Source organism: Rhynchophorus ferrugineus, unplaced genomic scaffold (genome assembly GCF_030347505.1).
Source record: "Rhynchophorus ferrugineus isolate W39M unplaced genomic scaffold, kcgeb_rfMv2 rfM1, whole genome shotgun sequence".
In the NCBI taxonomy this organism is placed as follows: Eukaryota; Metazoa; Arthropoda; class Insecta; order Coleoptera; family Curculionidae; genus Rhynchophorus; species Rhynchophorus ferrugineus.
In genome coordinates this window covers 54,116,949-54,133,024 of record NW_027472580.1, presented here as the reverse complement: position 1 = coordinate 54,133,024, position 16,076 = coordinate 54,116,949, and the positions used below count along the sequence as shown (strand labels likewise).

Sequence of the window (16,076 nt, the reverse complement as noted above, 5' to 3'; positions counted from 1 at the left end):
ATAAATTATTTTATAAATTAGGATTGTATTAGGTATATCTCATTAAATATGTAATTAAAAATAGACACCAATATATATTGCTGACTGAAATACGCGAAAGCAGTTAATATTGGCAATATTACTTTTTATTTATTATATTAAACTTGAATATAATATATGTTATATTACATGCTACATAATTAGTTATTCTGCATGTTAGGACAATGAAATAATAAAATTTAGTTAAAAAATTATAAAAAAAAAAGATATTTCATCTAACGAAATCAGTTTTCTCGTTACGGAAATCGAATAAATCGAAATGCGCTTTTTTAGGCTGTTGCGCTCCCGGGCAGCTTGTACGAAAAGCTGAAATGTGTCCTTGCATTTGGCAGTTTACACACCTGTCGGAACTTTTCGGCCGACCTTTTGTACTTGATTCGCTATAGAAACTAGAATTTTCCGAGTTTTATCGAAAGAGAAATTCTCCGAAGCAGATGGCGCTGGCGGAGAAGCGTTTTCATAGACGATGCACTCTTCTGTTGCTCCCCGTTCAATAAAGTTCGTAGCTAGTTCGAAGAAGTTTTTAGCTATATTTCTCCTACGAAGGAGATTAAATAAGTTTGTAGATATATAAAATATTGCTCTTCTCGATTGTATTATATATGTAGTTTCTTTTCAGTTTCAAATTAAATTGATTTTTACGCTCTAGTTTCCGTTTAATCTAAAGCTGTTAAAATTGTTTTGTGTTGATATTATTGAAAAATGCTTACAGTTTGAATTAATATTCATAAACATATTTTTCTGAATATATATAAAATTTAGTTTTATTATATAGGATTCTTACATAATTAACTACCTCAGATTGTTCTGTACGCTTCTGTGGAAAAAGGCGATAGTTCTTTCTTCGCAGGATTCAGCCTTTCTTTAATGTATGGATATTGATTTATTGTTGACTGGATCGTCTAGAACTAGGACACTAAACATTGGATTTTAGAGGGTCACCGAATCTATTTTAAACTTTATATGTGTATTGCGTTTGGTTGTTTGCACTCACACACGCTAATTTTAGTAACATTTTGTTATTTGGACATAGAGATTAACTGGTTGGTTGGTTTGGAATCACTACCACATACTATATTTAAGTGGAAATAATGTTCTAACTGAACAATAACCCCGAAAGTGATTAGTATGTATTAATACAGAAAACAAAGAAAGGGCTTAGAAAACTGATAGAATTATATAATGAATAATTAGAAGAATGTCGATTAGAACTCTTATCAAATACTTACTCAATGTTACGTATGATGCCAAAAGCTACTGGAAGTTGATTTGGTAAAATAAATGATTAAAATGATAAAAAGGAAAAGAAAATAGTTTTTATACAACTAGGTTTTCTAGAAACAATACACTGCACTATTAAAAACTTACATTATAGTCAGAATGTTTATTCAAGAGGTAGCCTACTCCACAACGAAAAAAGCTAGTATTCTATAATTCACATATGTCATACCATAAGTGTAAAATATCATGATAGCCACATTTTGTGAAGACACTGTAATTCTTGCTGTTGGAGACAATAGTAAAGAAGCCACATGAATTGAACCCAAACCTGGCGAATATAAATTAACGAAAGTCAATCTATGCATGTGGAGTTGTAGGTATAATCAGACCGCACAGGCACTAAATATAAGTAATGCTATCATTTCATATAGCAACAACGCTGAGTATCTCTAAATGAATCTTGATGCCAAGCTTCGCTGGAAGGAATATGTAAAAAAGAACAGGAAAGGGCTGGAGTTAAAATATAGAAAAACATATTGGTTAATTGGAAGAAAATCATAATTATCAAAATATAATAAATGTCTATTATAAAAGCAAGTATTTAAACCTATATGGATATACGGAATTCAATTATGGGGATGTTCTGCGAAAAGAAATATAAATACAAGTTTTGCAGAACAAAGCTCTGAGAAGTATTGTAGGTGCACCCAGATATAGGACTGATTATTTACCCCGAGATCTTGAGATAACGACTCTCACTAAGAAATTCAAGATAATTGCAAGGAGACATAAGGACAGACTCCATTCTCATATCAATATCAAAGTTATAAAATTCTTCAATAACACCTGAATTGTAAAGAAAAAGTGCAGATGTATTGTCGGTAACAATGCTATAAATAAAAAACAATGTCTTATAAATATTTGAAAATGCTAAATGGTAATTTTTATCAAAAAATTCATGGATTATATCGGAAGAAAAGATAGTTTTTCTAACGAATGTATTCATTTTAATATCTTCTTTGAAAGAAGATGTAGCTAGGTAATATCAATTTTTTATATTTTATTTTAAATATATAGTATAAAACACCTGATGTATCAAAATAGTCTTAAGACACTAATAAATGTTAAAAGTGTATGATGACATAATATAATTTATTCACAGAACTATGTGATTATTGGCTTTCTTGTTTAGCAAATGGTTACAAAACAGCAATGTCTTGATCAGCAGAAAAGATCAAAATCAAAGCTATGAATACAGAAAATTATCGTCGATTGTAATAAATCTGTTTAAAACGATAATTGACTGTTATTGTAGTGATTTAGCAAAATGGCTGAACTGAGGTATCTTTTCCATTCGTCGTGATAATTAAAAATTTAATCGCAATTCCAGTCACTTCCGTTTCTTGGAATATGCAATAATAAACAAACAGAAAAACTTCACTGGATATATAGTTAGTTTAATTTTTCATAAGCCTTAGATTTAGAAACAAAATCCTTCAAAAGTCAATCTACCGGCCGTATACGTGTGCCTGCATAAATATATGTACTTTTCCCATGCAAATTTCTTGACAAGATTCCAAGGACATGAGAACCAAAAGAGCAATCTTTCCTATAATGTGAAATTCGATACGCAGCTGTCCCACTCGAATATGCCACCGACGGTACGACAGGAGGGTGTTATATGCGGAAGGATAATGTTATGCTGAGATTAGTTCCTGTAGGGTTTAATCCCACATAATTTAAACCCCAATGTTTGGTATAGTGTTTATCGTCGAGTTCGTACACCGCAAATATTAAAGTAGCTACGTCAAAAATTTAACAACTTTTATGTTATTCATATCGTATAATTATCAATTATTGCTATATGATAATAAATATTTTTATATCTATTATTACTAAATAGTTAATATGTAAAGTATCTAAATTTTATTTAGAATACTTTTATTGTATAAACTTAAAAATTCATACTATAAATTATAAATATAGGTAAAAAATATTAAATAGATATAAAAAAATTATTTATATAATCACTAATTATTCCATGTTCGATCGTAAAATGTAGAATTGAATTCTATGGATTATGGTGCATGTATTTTCCAAAAACTAAAAAATATTGTCAAATCTATCTATTTTGAGTGTTGCTTTTCGAGATTCCAGTTTGAAATTTGTCGATTAAAATCAGGATTGTGATAAGAAACCCAAAGAGATAAGGATAGGCCAAGCGTATTCGCTAGGTTTTGGTCAAGATAGCTTGCGTAGGGGTGGACATTATCGGTATATGTTGCAAATTGCGCAACATGGCTGTTTTGCGATTTTGTTGGTGAACTCAGACTCGGACAGTGTCTTCTAGGACGCTCTTTAACTTGGCCACTCGTCAGAAGACAGACTTTGCGCCGAGGACCATGGTTCGGAGCCCACTTTACGCCGTAGATCCAGTCTAGATAAACATTAGTTGGCGAAGCGGAAACTTTAGAATATACCAAAAAAAAAATAGAGCCATTAGCCTCTAAATTAACAAATTCAATCACGGAAAGTTTAATAAAGAGGACCTCCAGCGTCAATAATAGTTTAATTCACTCCATTCCAACTGTGCTACAGTAGTCATGTTACATCATTGTGTAACAATATACCGATTTCTAATTAAGAAAGGCCTTCAAGCCATTACCAAGTCACCGTATCGAGATATTAAAAAGCATCATTGACTCATACTTTGGGTTTCCTACCACAGTCCGTGTTACAGACACTGAAAGTTCAAGTAAAAAGACTAAGAAAATACCATATACTTTTAAAATAATCTATATAATTCAAGCATAGTAGTATATATTAGTATATTTATTCTAGTCATATATATCAACAGGTCAATTGAAAATTCCCCGGCCTACCATAGTAAAACACAATTTTTTGCCAAAATTTGTTTTTTTTTATTCAACATGATTTCATTCAAGGGTGATGCATGGATTATAGCGACCCTGCAACTTTTTGATACCATTTTTGTAGTACGATTACAGTATCGGCAATCACCTGTTCATTCGACAAAAATTTCTTCCCAGCGAGCATTTTTTTGAGATCTGAGTACAGGAAAAAGTCGTTGGGAGCCAGATCTGGAGAATACGGTAGATGAGGAAGTAGTTCGAAGCCCAATTCATGGATTTTTGCCATCGTTTTCACTGACTTGTGACACAGCGCATTGTCTTGGTAAAGCAGCACTTTCTTTTTCTTCAAATGAGGCCGTTTTTCAGTGATTTCGTCCTTCAAACGGTCCAATAACGCTATGTAATAGTCAATGAAAATTATTCCAAGCGCATCCCAAAATGCAGACGCCATAACTTTGCCAGCCGACTGTTGCGCTTTCCCACGCTTTGGAGAAGGTTCGTCTTGAGCAGTCCACTCTGATCTCGCGCGGCACTCACTTTGCACAGAGATTTCTCATACCCAAATATTTGCGAATGATATGATGTACAGGTTCAGTTGATATCTTTAGAGTTCATGCTATTTCATTCAATTTCAATTTTTCTTCACAATAACAAAAGTTTCTTCACTCCAAATGCTATAATTCACAAACTAATGATCCGACAGCTGCCAAATTTATACACGCATCTTTTAAAGAGTTAACTAAAAAACACATGGATTTAAATATAGTATTGCGATCTATGTGTCAGGCCGGGGACTTTTCAATTGCCCTGTTAAATATATATCTAATTTACTACATATATATCTAACATAATACATAAATAATAATTATTTAATGTATTATTTATTATATTTTATCTTAGTTATAGTTAACGATAAAGTCTATCCCGAATTATTATGCCCAAAAGTTAATAAAGACTCTTAACCGAACAGATAAATAGCACACTACAAAACCGAAAAACAGTACTTAAAAAAGATATTTACATATAGATATACTTCTTTAATGGTCCCCGTATACCAGACAAACCAAGACAAATCACAAGCGTTCGGAAGAAGAGCGCACATGTGCACGAGATAAGTTTTCATTTCTAAGAGACAGGAAGAGGGTGTTACTGAAGTTTTTACACAATATATGACGACAGGTCAAAGTTGGCTGATTCGGGGGCTACGGGGCCGACAGTCCCTTCCGGGGACACATGTGCGTCTCGAGGTATTAAAATCTAGGAAAAAGCGAGATTGCACCGAGCGAAAAACGACGTTTCGCGGTTAACCAGAATAACATGTGGTTGGAAAGAAATCTGTTTGCGATTTGTTGGAGGTTGGAATGGGTGTTCGGAAAGAAATTGGATATCGGACATTTCCTATTTCAGAATGCGTTCTGAAAAATTGTGTTATTTCTATAATAATGGATTTCCAGCTGAAAACGTTTTACAATCACAATGTATTCCATGAAACACCAATTGCAGATTCTAATAGAATATTTATGCTCTACTTACATTTATGAACATATATCAAAAAATAGTGATTAGTAGTACCCAATAGATAAAATTCGACGGTCATTAATTCAAATTAATTATGTTTTCCTTTTAAAACCCTTTTACTGACTTAAAACTTGTTACCATCTTTCAACAAATATATAATTTCTAGCATTTTGAATATCATAGAGAAGTTATATCATAATGTAATATTAATCAAATAATATATCAATAAAAAGTTAATCTTTTATACAACAAAATAATTTAATAATCTAATTACAGTTTCAAATCACTAAAATGAATTGAAACTATCCGCTGCTCTCTCGAATTATAGATATATTTTAAGTAATAAATATTATTTTTCCCATTTTTCTGACTATAACATTTTAATGTTTTAATATCTGAATGTTTAATTTTACCTTACTATTTATTGTAATTGCTGACTAACCCACAATTTGTTTAAAAATATATTAAACCTAGGTATACATCTTGGTGAACTCCCTTACTTAGTCCCCATATTAATAACGTTCATTATTAAGTAACACTGCTGTTTTTTCTGCTCACCTTGGTCTATTAACCCATGCTCTCTTCTAGTGTTATTCAACAGTTGTAGAACTTCGGTATAGTATATCCTTATGACTGGGATTCTCTTGATTTTCTGAGTAACTGAAGGTCTTGGTCTAAAGTATCTGGATGAATATTACCACTTTGTTCCGAAATATGTGTATTTTGTTTTGTTACTTTTTGTGGAATATTTTTATAGCGGAATTTAATAGATCTATATCGCTTTTGGAATTTTTAGACTTATTGTTCACCCGCAGAATTTGCTGATGAAACATTAATTTATTAATTACAGATAATTGAGATTTTCTTCCAATTGACCACTACACTTTTCATTGTTTCAAATCCAGTTCTTTTTTATTTTTAATATGCTCCTTTTTTAAAGATGTTCATTATATAAATTCCTACTGTATGTTACAGGCGACTGTTTTGTTTTATCAAAGACCACATAGCATAAAAATAAGTATATGTAAAGGAATATGTCTCACATATAACAAAATAACTTGATACAAAAAATTACAAAAAATAATATCCAAAAACTATAAGACAACATTTTGTGGAATTTTAATATTTAATATTTATAGGCATATCTGAACTTTATATTTTGAGTATTAAATTAATACTCTGCAACTCATCAACATTTCACTTAACAGCCACAATTTGATTATATTATGTTATTAAAAGTCTATTATTAAAAAAAGATCTAGTACTGCAAATTGAAGGTAAAGTTTGTATTAAATCCATAATAGTTAATATTATAAATAACAATGAAAGTTGTGAAATTGATTTGTTAAAATAAACAAAAAAACAATCGATAATTGAACGAATATAAAATAATTTTACTAATAGCACAATAGATAAGCACCTTAAAACTTATATAAATCTAAAATAATTATTAACCTATTTAGTTTTTTTAAAATTTTTTCTTGATTATTTCACCTACATAACCTATATACAAAATCCTCATCCTTTAGTCCATCATATCCTCCACCTAGAATCTGCAATAATAAATAATCGATATATCATAATAGCAACAATATATCTATATTTTCAAATGAAAATATTACACTCTTTTGTTAGTTGAATATTTTTAAAAAGGATGCAAAGTTTTAGCTTTTAGTTCAGTATATTAATATACAGGTAGAGAAAAAGCGTTTGGTCCTTATTTAATATTACAATTAAGTTACGATAATTTTACAATTGATATTATTTATCTTAATTATATTAATATCATTAATTTTAATTAAAATTCTACTTTTCACACTCTTACTTAAAAATAATGCTAATTTATTTAAAGACATATAGTTAAACAAGAGCATAATAAAGGTTCTTTACTAGACAACTTTCAATTTTTAGATTTCATTAAAATTGGAATTTTGGTCTTTACTAAAATTATTATTAGGATTATTGAAACCTACAAGATATACCCAAATTAGGTTAGATTTTTTTAAAATATAATTTTATAGGAATAATAAATATTTGTTCAAGTTTATTAAGAACTGAAATTACAAAAGAATTGATAATTTAGCTGTCTGTATTATTAATGATACTGTCACCTGCAACTATGTCTATTATCATATAATCAAAATTATTTAAATAATATTACTAAAATATTAATTATCAATTATTACTTAAATAAATAATATTTCTAATTTGCCTTTTTTCTTTTCACTTTTCTTTTTTTCTATCTTATCACTTTTAAAAGAAGAAAAGAACTTTTGTATGCTTACTGTAAATAATTAACTATACTCAAAGATATTTCAGCATAAATTTTATATTTATGTTGTTATTTAATTTAAATAAAAAAACCAGCAAATGTTTCAGTCCTAATATAGAGATATATCCAACCATATCCTACTAAATCTCTTGACCTTATTTCCGTTTCATTCACCTTTCAAAAGGTACAATATTTTTTGCTTAGGTTCATTGAATCACAGGCAAGAGTTACTTCCTGCCTTACGGATCCGATTTTATTAGGGTAACTAATTGGGAATAGATTTGAGTCTAAACATATTAAGGTAGGGCTCTTTTTTAAATTGACTTCCTTTCTCAATTGGAGCGCCATGACAAGCTGTAGTTGTTTTTTGCGTTGGTGGTAATATGGCAAAATACTCTACATTTTAGGTGTTTTTTTTTATGTTTATACATGTTTTATGTTTTTTAACTTTTGGTATCTGTGTTTTATCTTTTATGTATGTATCTGTCTTTTTTTTGTAAAATAGTGTAGAATAATTGAAGCAAATTTTTAATTTGGTTTGAGACTTATACAATATTATAAATTTTAAGTTTACATTAAGTTTTGAACCAAAGTGTTCTTGAAATTTCAAAAGAACTAATAATAGATATTGGAATTGGACTAATAAATATTTGAATAAGTCGGCTTGGTTGGCGCAGTGGTAAAAGCGACAGGTCCTCCTGGTGTTGCGATAGTCGCGGGTTCGAATTCTACTGGAGCATTGTCATTATGTTTGTGCCTGCTTAATATTTGTGATTATTCTTACGCAAGAATGTAAAATCCGACAAGGAAAATGGTTTTAATCACGCCAGTAACCGGCTATGTAAGGCCGGATGTCTTCTGGGATGATCTCCAAGTTTTGTAGGCTTAATGCCAAGGACCAAGGTGATTCGGAGCCCACGTTACACAGTAGTTTCAGTCGATATAAAACCTAGTTAGTATAATAGACACTATAACATGTTTAAGAAAAAAAATTTTAAAAATATTTTAATAAATCGATTTATATCGATTATCTCCCAGATACCAGAATAATTATTACTTCACAGCATTACTTCTCTATTCAGTGATAGTTAAGCACATCTTTACATTACCTATAAATTAAACATTAATGTGTTTCAAAAAGTCGTTCATATTCTAACTGAAGCTTTTGAAAAAAGTTTACATTGGCACTATTTACTATTTGACAATGGATATTTTATAAAATACATTATTAAAGCCTCCTTCATAAGACCTTCCTTTAATCCTTTTTATTTTTTACATTTTACATTAGATATGTTTAGTATATTATTAACTTATTACCATTGTTTTGTTGTACTTGTAGCAATATTGTGTATTGGGACTACGCAATAAATACATCAGTATGTATTTCCCAAATTAAAATAATTTATAATTAATTCTATAATTTTGTTTTGGCAGCTTTTCATTACTAGTTCGTTTGGTATCTTAGTGCAGCCCCATACTTGCACCCCATATGTACAAATTGGCTTTATGACTGACTAAAATTAATTCTGTGAAGTAAATTAAAAATTAATTTAAATCCAGTTCAATCATTGCTAATCACCCTTAAAAATCCCAAATTTTATATATTATCTACTATCTCCATTCCAATCTATTTATTTTGTTTGCAACATTTTATGTTGAACATTTTAAATTTAATAAAGCACGAAATTTTTTAACAATAAAATGAGGATCTTATATGCAAAAACGACAAAAAAACTTGATGGTGCTTAATCATTTTTTCATAGTAACAACTAATAATAATTATCTTCATTCGATTCGATTGAATCAACATAGATTTTGTTATGATGTCAATAATAACTCTAACCGTCAGTATAATTTAATCCAATACTTAATTTGATTGACATGTGGCATATTAGTAGATGTTGAAGGACCATTAAAACCTTTAAGTACTCTAAAGGTTTTTTGAATTCTTTAAATAAATGTGAAAATTAAACAAACTTGTTCTAAATATAACCGAAAAACAAAATTTAATGTACTTCTTTAACGAATATTCAAAAATTTCAATGTACAAGAAATAGTTACGAAGAAACGAGACTTAATACAAGAAGATAAACACTACTTAACTCAATGCAATATTGAATATATTGTAAAAACTAAATAAAAAACAATGGCAATTTAAAATCCTAAACATTTCCCAGGCTGGTGTTATTAACTAGGCACAGAACGAACCAATTCAAGCAGATGATTTTTTTCCTGCTCACTAACAAGTGAATATTTTCCCCTTGACAACCGACAACCCCTCGGTTAACGAATGGGGTAGCTACCCTAAGGGCACGCAGAAAATGAAACTATTAAATATAAATTGAAACAAATATCATGTCCGATTGGTGGGTAAATTTTTAACGGAAAATATCTGCGGAAAAATCGCCTTCTCAAAGCAAAACCAGCGACCCCTGTATCATTCAAGCTGCAGTTTTCTTAGATTTCTCGTGCCATTCGATATTAAACATTCATCACCCTAGGGAGTTTTGTGCAGAGAGACTCGAATGCAAGAACTATTTCTTGACAAGATTTCACGGAAGTAAGTTGAACCAATAAGTTCAAAATAAGTAACATCACATAAATTAAACATGTAAATAGAGGAAGTCACTTTTTTAACTTCAAAATTTAATATTTCGCGTAACAGTATATAATAAATAATTATTCTGCAAGATAAGGAATATAGAAGGATAACGGAAAGCATATTTTATACGTTTTTATAATAAACCAACTAAACTCTTACTTAAAAAAATGGCAAAACGAATATTTCAATATTTTTAGAAAATATAATACATCATGACTATGTGTTTGGCGAATATTTAATTTTCAGTTTAGACCTATGGCAACTCGTCTATTTTTTAAACCTCTTTCGTAGAAAGTTTTGTTTTGTTATGAAAACAGGCTTCAACCTCGACAACCACTTCATGATTTGAGACACCACTTCTTTCTCTGCAGCATTTCTTTGAGGTCAAATAGTCAAAGTGTTATTTGAATCTAGGACAACAAGGTTTAGGAAGGTTAGGTCATCAATATTTTAATTATTTATTTATTTATTATTGATGTTCATTTAACCGTAAACATGACCTTAAAGAATTTTCAGAAACATAGACATTATTACGTTTTCATATGTTTAAAACTAATAATATTAGTTACTTAAAATACATCCTCGATCGAGAAGTGTTGTGTACAGAAACCAAAAGTGTTCCTAGAAACCCAACATGGTTTTCTTAGAAAAAATCTGGCTCTAAATCGGATTTATCATGAGGAATGAATTTATGATTTTTATAACAAATTAATGGACGTTGGTGTGTACCACCAACATTTCAGCGAAGAATTATATTAATATTTTCTTCAGGAACGGGCTTTACGGTATTTATTATAGTACTAGCTGACCCGACAGACTTCGTCCTGTCAAAAAGATTTGTAATGTGGCAGTTTTTGTGCCTACGTATTTTAAAAAATTCTCCTGAACAGAACCATCACCCTGGTGATAGGGCGTTGTGAATAAAAAATAATTAAATAAAACATATATAAGGATTGAAAAGTAAGTAATCGCTTTATTGTTAATCATGTGAATCATAATTATTGTTATTATTATTATCATTATATTGCTTTGTGGTATACGATGTTTTTTGTTTGATTACCTGGCGCATAGATAAACAAATCTGATAGTTTTCCAACACGGGAACAGGCAACATACAATTGACCATGTGAGAAACATGGGTTTTCTAGATTAATACCACAAACACTTAATGATTGCCCCTGGGACTTGTTTATAGTCATAGCAAAAGCAAGCCGTCAACATGTCTATAGGAAATTTGCCATTACCAATGTCAATGAGTTGTTTAGAGAATATGTTTCCAGATTGGTCATTTTGCAACTCGACACGCATATTCTTGCTTAAATGAAGTACTTTAACATGTTTCCACAAATTGGAGGGCTTTAGACATGCATTGAGTTCATCAGCTGGCGTTGATCGTGGAATCACTGGCAATGTTTGACGAAAATCTCCTGCTAATAAAATCATTGCACCACCAAATCGGTTATTATTGCTACGTAGATCTTTTAAGGTTCTGTCTAAAGCCTCCAAAGATTTTTTATGTGCCATCGTGCATTCATCCCAAACAATCAATTTACATTGCTGCAAAACCTTTGCCATTGCAGAGTTCTTCGAAACGTTGCAGGTTGGAGTTTCATTGCTTTGCATATTTAATGGCAATTTTAGTGCTGAATGGGCTGTTCGACCACCTTCAAGCAAAGTTGCTGCGATTCCCGACGAAGCGAGTGCAAGTGCAATTATATGAAATAAAAGAATATTAATGAAATAAAAAAAGTTTTTCCTGTACCACCAGGTGCATCTAAGAAATAAATCCCTCCAGTTTCATCATTTGTTACTTTCATAAGAGTTTCAAATACATACTTCTGTTGTTCATTTAACAGTGGAAGATTTGTTTGAATTTATTCTTTCAAAGCGTTGAGATCATACAGTCTTTCTCGATGCAACTCTTGGTTAAAAGCGTCATGCATTGGACGATTGGGCGCGGTCAGGCCTAATTGAATTAATAGTTTGTTTGACATTATCAAGCACATGTCCTCAATTGAAATCAATACTTCATTGTAAATTTCTTCACTGATTTGTATATTTGGATTTCCCATTCTATTCCGTATTTGATACAAAATATCATCACACATATAATCTTTGTACTTCATCCACAAATCAATTGGGTTTGATGGGAAGCATGTAGATATGATTATAGAAAACAATGTTCGTATTTGATGAGTGTGTGATGATATTACAGCATCATTGAGAGTTTGATCCCAATGAGCGTCATTTTCAAGCAATTGCAAACGTTGACAGGCTTCTCTGTAGGATCCACACAATTCACCATCAACAGTTCGTAACTGTTGGAATGATGTTGGGCCACGTACATTGACTAATAGCAGTCGTAAATAAAAACATTCATCATTGCTTGGATGTACTGAATAAATCCGGCCAATCGCATCGGTGGAATATACATCTGTATATCCTGGAACTGGTTTTCCTTGTTTCCGTCGTATAAATCTCCTTGAGGATTGATTCCAGGTATAATATTTTGGCATTTCAGAATATAGCAATGTTTGTGCGAAATCATCGTTTTGGCATGTCTCAAAAAAACTGGTTAATGTAGTAGATGGTGGCTGAGCAGCTCTTTGTACTGCGTTCTGTGCTGTAAAATACACTCTTTGTCCATTTTCTAAATGCACAGCTAAGTGAACAACAGAAGGGTGTCTCTCATGAATAGGAAAAGAAAATATTCGCCAAACTGCTTCATTACTACTGACATAGCGGCCCATTTGGTATTGGGTAACTTCATCATTATAATTCTCTGCACCAATTTCAATCACAGCCATATCACTCCCTTTGCTTACATATTTGCAAATGTATTTAATCGATTTCACTGAATGGCAAGATTCAACGTTGATGTGTGCTTTGAATGTCTTTGATAAAATGGGTGAATATGGAACAATCCAACGATTATCTATTTCAATATCTTGTTGATTTAATTTGACAATTGTTGATTTTCCATTGTCTGCTGTCGATCTGCGACGATACAATGGATAACCGTCATTACCAGTAATTGTTTCCGATATTAATGTCCGTGGATATCGTTTTGAACATTTACCATCCATCATACACGGTGAATTTTGATTAAGAGTTCCACAGGGACCATGTATCATGTTTTTGATAACTACCTCATGCAATCCAGGATCTACTTGTACATTAGGGATTTCAGCTGATATCACCGCATCAACTTCATTTGGCCTTATCTTTTCAACCAACCAAATCAAAATGTGTGCATGTGGCAATCCTCGTTTCTGCCACTCCACAGAATACATCCAGCAGCGTGTCTCACCAAACACATTATGTTTTACGATGAAATTCATTAAAGATTTCAACTTTTGTCTAAAGACTCTGGCTGTAATATCATGACGATCAATGGATGATTTCCCAGGTAATAACTCCTGCTTAATTTCTATCCATTGCGGATTGCATGTAAATGTGATGAACAAATCTGCTGTACCATAATGACGAACATACGACATGGCATCTTGAGCATATTCGTGCATATGCCGAGGGCTTCCGATGTATGTTGCTGGAAGAATAGTCATCCGACCGACATTCTGTGCATTTCCATCAGTATTAATCGCATCTCGAAGGTGAATATACTCTTCAGATCGGAGTTTGGTTTGATTCAACCTGATGAATGTTAATCTCTCCGTTTCAATTTTAACATACATGTCATCAACATATTTGTGATATAATCGCCGACATTTCAATATGTGATTATCTGCATTTTCCCGAATCATTAGGCGGTATGAATAATAGTTCATTGAACTGACTTTTTTGTTGGTTTCAGAACCTGTAAACAGATTTTGTTTTAATAACATTCAAATATAAAATTAAAATACATAATATAGTGACTGAGATATTATCGCCATAGCTAAACTAATATTTTAGTTACCTGTAATGGGATTTATCATTTTTATTGATAAATCGTAGCCATCTTCACCTTGCCAAAATATAATGGGATATTGCAGTGCATCATATGAGCGGTGTGTTTCCTTTATAGGTTGTAATTGAAAATTCCGACGATGTAAAACAATATCACGGGATTCCAAGTTTTCTCCAACTACAACGATAGCAACTTCATCAATAGTTGGTGCATTAAAACGTCTTGTATGTTGACCTGCAGGTGTTTTATCAGCTCTGATTACAATTTTGTGATTATCGGATGGCATCAGATCCAGGGCAGTTTTAAACAATATAATCAATTGATTGTGTTGATGAAATAAAGTTTGTAATTGTTCTACAATAGACCTTTTTACTAAATTGTTATGTGCACAACGCAGATCAATTTCTTGTGGTGAATTGCCCATAAAATAAATTTGCAGGAATTTGTTGTCGCTATCTGACACTGGTAACAGTGAACCTGCTCTGTGATATATTTGCCCTTGTATCTGTAAATAAAAAAAATATTATGGTGTGGTATAAATTAATGGATTGTCAATGATCAAACTTAAATAATATTTGATCTTAAAAAGTATATATTTAGTTTTAACTAATATCTATCAAATATAAAATATAATAAAAGTGTCACTGAAACTGAATCACCATATAATATGATGACTAAGTGATATATTTCGTAATGATTAAGAAATTGAAGATTAGTAACACATCTTAACTTTGGTGACAGAAAATTTTGTTCGCTAAAATAATTATGAGTAATTGCTATAATACATACCTTGAAAGTTGGCATAAAATTTTCCCGAACTGCATTTGTTGCCCCAAATGAAGTCATTTGAAAGCAATTGTTATATTGTTGGATATGTGTCAAAAAGTGTATAGAATCTGTTCCTATTCCTGAAACCAATGAGTACAATGGTTCTGGTGGTGGATCCAATTGTATCAATTTCACTTTACCATTTGCGCAACACAATCCATTGGCTTCGTTTTTGTATTTTAATGCCTTACAGTGTGAGCAAACCAAGTTCATAGAACCAATAACAACACATTGGTAGTTACTGTAGTCAATTGACACATCGTAACTGAAAGCAGCTGGATTCAAACTTGCGCGATTATTAGTTGAATGTCGCGCTCGCGCTTCACGCGTTTGTGATATCCGAATTCTTTCACGTTCATTTCCGTCGTCACGTTCTTGTGCAGTACGATTAGATCGGTAATTAGCTTGGTTTATAGCATTTCTGGTTCTTCTACCTAAATTGCTTCGTCTTATAGGAGGCATATCAAATATAAATTATTTTTTCACTAATCACGAACTAAACAAACACTAACTAACTAAACACTCTGCACAAAACACGATATACGAATTTGTTTCGTGTATCACTTGACAATTCATCTGTCATCTGTCAAAAGTCATCTGTAACAGACAACTTTTTTTTTAAATTTGATATGACTTGAACTCAAATCCTTTTAAGCCGTACGAATTGTTTTATTTATTTAAAATTTGAATTAAATTTTAAACAAATAAAAAATTTTAAATAAATAAAACAATTCGTACGGATTAAAAGGATTTGAGTTCAAGTCATATCAAATTTAAAAAAAAAAAGTTGTCTGTTACAGATGACTTTTGACA

The 16,076-nt window shown here is 31.2% G+C and overlaps 1 protein-coding gene across 1 annotated transcript; it reads right to left on the bottom strand.

Moving 5' to 3' along the window:
• Positions 1 to 12,261: 12,261 nt before the first annotated feature.
• On the bottom strand, positions 12,262 to 15,725 carry LOC143198349 (uncharacterized). Its single transcript, XM_076407515.1, has 4 exons — positions 15,404 to 15,725; positions 15,225 to 15,343; positions 14,445 to 14,940; positions 12,262 to 14,342 (listed from the first exon to the last, which is right to left on the bottom strand). Exons 1-4 carry the CDS (start codon positions 15,723 to 15,725, stop codon positions 12,400 to 12,402), a joined length of 2,880 nt encoding a protein of 959 aa, XP_076263630.1. The 3' UTR covers positions 12,262 to 12,399.
• Positions 15,726 to 16,076: the final 351 nt, after the last annotated feature.